At 37.8% G+C, this 6,756-nt stretch overlaps 1 protein-coding gene across 1 annotated transcript; it reads left to right on the plus strand.

The window, feature by feature from the left end:
- Positions 1–1,507: 1,507 nt before the first annotated feature.
- LOC110029764 (monoacylglycerol lipase-like) lies at positions 1,508–6,756 on the plus strand. The gene is made up of 7 exons (XM_020732192.1): positions 1,508–2,179; positions 3,083–3,121; positions 3,455–3,525; positions 4,689–4,753; positions 4,896–4,985; positions 5,079–5,171; positions 6,100–6,756. The coding sequence occupies exons 1-7, from the start codon at positions 1,671–1,673 to the stop codon at positions 6,505–6,507; spliced, it is 1,275 nt and encodes a 424-aa protein (XP_020587851.1). The 5' UTR covers positions 1,508–1,670; the 3' UTR covers positions 6,508–6,756.

Genomic DNA, 6,756 nt, shown 5'->3' on the forward strand with positions numbered 1-6,756 from the left:
CTTCTCACTCTACCGAAAAAGCGAAGCGCCTGGAAGTAAAGGAGGATGTCTAATCCTAGAGTAGTTTCAACGAGTTGCCCTAGAAACCGCCCAAGAACGGAACCCCACATAGGCCTTCCCCAAAAACGCCCAGTAACTAAGGTCAACAAAGTAGAAAAAGCACCAATTTCTGTACCGGTTCCGGAAGAGTGAAGAAAAAGGGGATGGTTTTCCGTTGTTGGAAGCACTCTCAAGACCGGGAGTCGAGGTGGAAGAAGACGACGCGGACGAGACGGATTGTGGTGGAGTAAAGAATCGTTCTTTGTCCGAATCCGTTTCGGAGGATGCATGGCCGATAAGGGAGTCCGACGGAGAAGCCGGAGTCGCCGGAGACTCTGAGCTTGATGCGCCTGATGTCCCCTCGCCGAAAGGGATCATCATATGGGTGAAGTCCTCGCCTGTGAGCAGCGCTCGTCAAGCAAAGCCTACTGTCACTACTGTCAAGGCAAGCCCTGCTGAGCAGCAGCAGCCCAACCCTCTGAGAGCAAAGGATAGGGCTCGACCGCCCAGAGAGAACCCAACCTTTTCAACATGAAAGAAATCCATCAAGTTTCATTTCTTTCTTATTGACACGTATGTCAAACAAAAAAATGTCTGAATTCTTTTTTTTCTGTGAAACAAACTTCTGTTTCTGCCGAGTTTTTGAGAAGCGTTTTCTGCTCTACGGTCCCTAGGAGCGAAGGGTTAGGCAGGTAGTATGGGCCCTCTGACTTCCAGCTATGTGCTGTGTGCGACTCCCGCGAAGCGAATGAAGGTTCGCGAAGCGAATTCGAGCTTTCTCCTAAGGCTCCGCACCTTGCCTTTCAAAGCTGGGAATCCTAGGTTTCTTTAGTGACCACTTTGTCATGAGGAGTGAGGCCTAGCAGCTTTGGTGCTTGTCCCGAGGAACAGGGGGATACAAAAAAGTAATAAGAGAAGCGCACAGACCAATCAATCGTATCGGTCGTATTCTTGAATTTGGAATGAAAAGAGGAGTAATGCTTCCTAGCACGGGACGCGGAATAAGACCACTGAGATCGGAATAGCATTCAAAGAAATGTACAACGAAAGACCGAAAAGTAGATACCTTTCTTGGGTTTGTGCCCCACTGTCTTCAGTCTGGGAGGATAAATTTGACTCGATGAGGGCTCTGGGATTTTTCGGTCGGGATTCTCCTTTTTACATCTCCAGGTGAGATGGCTAGGGAAGGCCTATACATCTTTTTGCCGTCCGTATAGACTCGGATCATGAGTCGAACTAGATTCTCCCCGTAGTAGATTTCTGCATATTTCAGAATACTAAGTCAAAAGAACCGCCTTTGATTCGACCAACCTTTTCACCCACTCCTCTTTTCTATATAAATTGTGAAAGTAAACTAGATAAATACTAAGTCAAAAGAACTTGTATTTCTCTATGTGCATTACAAACGTTATTTCCAGTAGAAATCCGGAGCAAGTGGACAACAATGTTTCACCGGCGAACAATACAAAGGGACTGCTTTTTCAATGTATACAAATTCTACATATGAGTGCTATTAGTCATAATCTCGACTTTTATAAGGAGGAGGAAGCTGAACGGCACCAACTAGATGTCTTCCTCTTCTTCCTTTTCTCTCTCCATTCTCTCTCATCTATAAATAACGGTCCTTTTGTATGAAACCCGCAAGAAAAGACCCACCTTTCGTTCCCATCGCCGCAGATTTCTCACCGTGGACGGAGATGGAGAGGGGAATCGCGCCGGTTGAGGAGCTCACATCAGGAGCTAGCAGCCGCATCATTCCGGTTTTCAGGGATGTGCGCCGTTCCATTATCTCCCGTGAGGCGGCCATCCGCTTGTTGCTCTTCCTTCACTCCTTTTTCCTCTGGTTTCTAATCCTTATTCGTCTCCGCGGCGGGCGGAGCGCGCTCTCTTCGAAGTCGTCGGTCATGGCCGGTTCCCCTCTGCCATCTCCGAGGCGGAGGGGGGTTGTGTTTAGAAAGGGAGGGAGGTTGTCGGCGAAGGAGGAAGAAGATGCGAAGAGGAGGAGGGCTTTAGCGGAGCAGGTGGAGATGGTGTTTCCTTTAAACGGTGCTAGATGCTTATGCGAGAGTTTTGTGGTCATGGGAACGAAGAGGAACGCGCTCTTCTGCCGCTCGTGGGTTCCTGCGACCGGAAACATGAAGTATGATTTCTATACATCTTCTTTCCCTTTGGTTTTATTGTATTTCGTAGCCCACAGTTGGATTTGAGCTGTAAACATTTGAAATTTGGGATTTTTTTTCTTAAATTTTCCCTTTTGTTTGGGTTCCTTGCTTCCATGTTCTTCCTTTCTTTGTCTGATGAAGACGGATACTGATCATTGCCTTCCTTAATCTCTTAAGAAAGTAACTTTTACTTTGAACCGTTCAAAACTTGTGAAGGCAAGGCTCTGTAACTCGGATTCAGGTTTGGAAAGAAGTACACGTTAGTTTTTTCCTTGATAAATGCTTATTGCTGGTTTTGTTGGGGCTTATTATTATTTTACTGTTCTTTCTTTTTTTTGGCTTTTGTTACATTGTCTTGGTAACTGTAACAAATCCTTGTAAACTCAACTGCTCTACTTTTGGTCAATGAAACTTTGATTATTATTATTATTTTTTGTTAATATATCCTTAAGTGAATCTGTATTTTTTGTATCAATGTATTAATTATAATTCGTTTTAGTGGGGCTGTGAATCTTGTTGTTGATCATTTTGTCTTAATCTTCTAACGAAATGATGAAGATGGAGTTTATGGGTTTGTTTCATTTTTAATTCCTGCAAGAAAGAAGCATGCTACATCAATCTTGGTTGTGATATCATCAACGTTTATGCTGCCCAATTTGACAGATCTACTTTTTCTGTTTTTTAATAATTGAAGTCCTTTTTCAATTTCATTTTTATCCATTATTCTTCAAGATAAAGCTGTATCTTTCTGTGATATTGCTTAGTTTTGTTAATTTTAGGGTATTTTCTTTTGTTTTCTTTGCTATTTTCTCTGATGTTCTTCATGCTGACACTACATATTCTCCTGTTATATGACTAATCTTAATCACTTAAATCTGCAGGGCTATTTTGCTGATTATTCATGGTCTCAACGAGCACAGGTTAGAAGGAAACTTATGGCTTGTCAATTTTCGTAATTCTATTTAACTTTAGCTTCTCCGCTTGATGAGACTGTAAGAAAGAAAATTTGGAAATTTAACTGCAATAGAATAAATTATTTGCTTTGTATTAGCTGTGTTTAGCTTGATACATTGACCTTGTTTAAGATTTAATGACTGTCGTAATCTTATTAGGCCTAGTTACGTTATTGCTCGCTTTTTTGCTTGGAGTTGTCAATTATAAGAATTGGTTGTTCAATTTATGAGGACTTTAGCACAATTATTAACATTTTTCCTCTGCTTTTTTGCTTACAAACTTACCATTTTGATTTTCAGTGGAAGATACGCACATTTCGCATCACAATTGACGTCATGCGGCTTTGGAGTATTTGCAATGGATTGGATTGGTAGGTTATTTTACTTTATACTCGAAGTTACAAGCTGTGAAGTAAATTTAGCTCTAGATCTCCTAACTCAAAAGTATATGCAATGGATTGGATTGGTAGGTTATTTTACTTTATACTTGAAGTTACAAGCTGTGGAGTAAATTTAGCTCTAGATCTCCTAACTCAAATCTGCCAATGATGAATTTTCTAATTATTGATATTTTTTTTGATATGAGTGCAATATATGGTTAATCAATCAACTCTTATAAAAGGTTCTCAACCACCAACATAAACTAAGAACATAATAAGAGCTTCTAAACTTCAACAACATTCAATTGTTTAATTCACCGAAAATTAATTGAAATCTAACTATTACAACAATTTTCCTTAGAAGAGATGAACTTTTTTCAATTCATATAAATAATATATAATATTAATATCCTTGACATCAATCTAGAAACTCTTCTTAAAATGACACACAACTAATAGCTCAAAATTTGCAAGAGGCGATAGGTGTAATATTGCAAAAAATAAAGTCTCGACTTTAGGTCCATTAGCCCGGTTAGCCAATATTATCATCTGCAGGTTACTACTGGCAATCATTTCCATCAAACACTAATACAGGCACATATATATATGTGATTTCTTGAAAATAATGATATGAAAAAAGATTTCATGAATAGTTTGAATAACATTTAATTCATGTAAATAATTTTAATGTTCACGCACAATAAATTTTATCATCATATGGTTCATTTTAAGAGCATGAAAGTTTATGCAAAAAAATACCATGGCAAAGTTGATTATGCATCATGTAAATGTAGAAATCAGGATTAAACAAAGCATGATCAACAATATATTTTATATACCAATGGATACCCTGATAAATTTCATGGTAAATGCCTCTAATTAAGAATGATATATTTGTCCCTTAATGTGTAAGAGCTCTAAGATTCTTTTTATAAATGGATGCATTAATAAACTTGCCTCTAATTAAGAATGAAATATTTGTCCCTTAATGTGTAAGGCTCTAAGATTCTTTTTATAAATGCATAGCTAATTACAAAAAAAATTGATAGAATATATTTAATCATTATAATCATTAAGTGATTAACTTGATTAATGAAGACTATGAATATAGTGATAATCTAATCATAAAGTTGACTATTTTTGATATTTTTCAGGCCATGGTGGTAGTGATGGATTGCATGGATATGTCCCTTCATTAGATTGGGTGGTTGCGGACACTGTAAGTTGCCTGCATCTGATTATTATTTCAGCTACATCTGTTCAAATAGTCTCATCCACCTGTTTCTCTACAGCTGAATCTCGTCTTTTTACATATCATAATAAAAATCTAGCTTTAATCTTCATTTTCTTGACTGATACAGGAACTATTCCTGGAGAAGATTAGAGAAGAAAATCCTGGCGTGCCTTGTTTTCTCTTTGGTCACTCTACCGGGGGTGCGGTGGTGTTGAAGGTTGTAATTTCTTAAGATTTCATGGACTTTTTAGCACTATTTCTTCCATATTATTTCTTATGCTTTGTTTTTTGCATTTGTTAAACAATTCAGGCAGCTTTACTTTCTCAAATGGTAGCAGCTCTGGAGGGAATTATACTAACATCGCCGGCACTGCGTGTTAAACCAGCTCATGCATTAATTGGGGTAAAGTGTTCAACTCTGCTTTCATGCATTCTTGCTCAGTTAATTTTTTTTGTGCAATTTAATATCTAATGGTGTTGTGATATTTTCAATTATGTAAAGCATTTGTGTAATGAACTGCCTTACATTTTTTAACAGGGGCATTCACATACATGCCACACAATTCCTATGAATTCAGATTGATTTTTAAATTTATAACACTCAAATCTTTCACATCACATCATAAATATCATCTTCACTAATTTTTAAAATGAGAAATACACATTTTCTTGCTAAACTGGTATAAATGTAAATTTCAAAGTTGACATGCATGTAAATATCTCAAAAAAATAAACTTTTTGGAGGTTATAAATGTACTAATTTTCGAATGGCAATATTTTATAACTGCAATATACCATATAGTAGATCTGGCGGTAAAAAGCTCCTTATTACATGAATTTCTAAAGAACAGTGAGAGAAATTTGTGTGTAAAAAAGATTGACATAAAATTGTTGCAAATGTAACCAAACTCATTCTAAGGATATGTTTGGGATATCTTTTCATTTTTAAAAGTTTCATGATGTAAAATAGTATTTATGTTTTACACCATCTTATTACAAAAAAAAATGTATATTATCTTACTACAGTTCAGCAACAGGGACCTTATATATTTTTGTCCTGATTTTTGCTGGTTAAGATTAGCAAGTGGAGTACAACACTTTCAGGCAACACCATCAAGAGAAACCATTATTGATTGTCCTTTATTTCATCATGAATGTTTACCTATCTTTTTTTCTTCTGGACCTGCATAATCTTACTAAATCCTTGGCCATCTTTAATTAGCACTGAAAATACTCTTTCTTAGGGCCCACCTTTGGCTTCAATTTAGTTTCCTAGTTTTATTTTTTTACTTTTTTTAATTATTGAAAAATATATTTATATCATCTGGTAGGCCATGGCTCCAATATTCTCCCTGGTACTACCCAAGTATCAATTCAAGGGAGCAAACAAGAAGGGTATTCCGGTTTCAAGAGATCCAGCCGCCATGCTTGCCAAATACTCAGACCCACTGGTCTACACAGGACCCATCAGAATTCGCACCGGCCACGAAATCCTGCGCATCTCCGCCCACCTCATGCAGCATATAAGCGCCGTCACCATCCCCTTCTTCGTCCTCCATGGAACTGCAGATAGAGTCACAGACCCTCTGGCTTCTCAGGATCTGTACAACCAGTCTGCTTCCAAGCACAAACACATCAAGCTCTACCAAGGCCTTTTGCACGACCTTCTCTTCGAGCCCGAGCGCGATGAGATTGGTGCAGACATTATTGAATGGATGGAGAGCAGGTTGGAGCAGTGAAGGTGATGATGAATGGAGAAAGGAGAAGGTGAAGGAGATGCTTTTGGTTTGTTTACAGTTACTAGCTAGGTGGTAGCTTTTGTTGCTGTTTTATGGGTAATTTGTATTCATCTGAAGCCATTCTGAATTTGTTGGATGGGAATGAGATTTTGATGTTGTTAATGTTGTTAGATACTTTTAATTGTATTAGCCATATTATTTTTATCAGATATGTTTCTGAAATATTTTATTGTAATATTTTTTAACCGG

The sequence above is a fragment of the Phalaenopsis equestris genome, unplaced genomic scaffold (assembly GCF_001263595.1).
Source record: "Phalaenopsis equestris unplaced genomic scaffold, ASM126359v1 Scaffold000600, whole genome shotgun sequence".
Lineage (NCBI taxonomy): Eukaryota > Viridiplantae > Streptophyta > Magnoliopsida > Asparagales > Orchidaceae > Phalaenopsis > Phalaenopsis equestris.

What these genes read in the sequence shown, in the direction of transcription:
- LOC110029764 (XM_020732192.1), top strand. Translation starts at nt 1,671, where the DNA reads ATGAAACCCGCAAGAAAAGACCCACCTTTCGTTCCCATCGCCGCAGAT. An exon ending in CCTGCGACCGGAAACATGAA is followed by an intron (nt 2,180 to 3,082) that starts GTATGATTTCTA and finishes TTAAATCTGCAG; the next exon opens with GGCTATTTTGCTGATTATTC. An exon ending in ATTGGGTGGTTGCGGACACT is followed by an intron (nt 4,754 to 4,895) that starts GTAAGTTGCCTG and finishes TGACTGATACAG; the next exon opens with GAACTATTCCTGGAGAAGAT.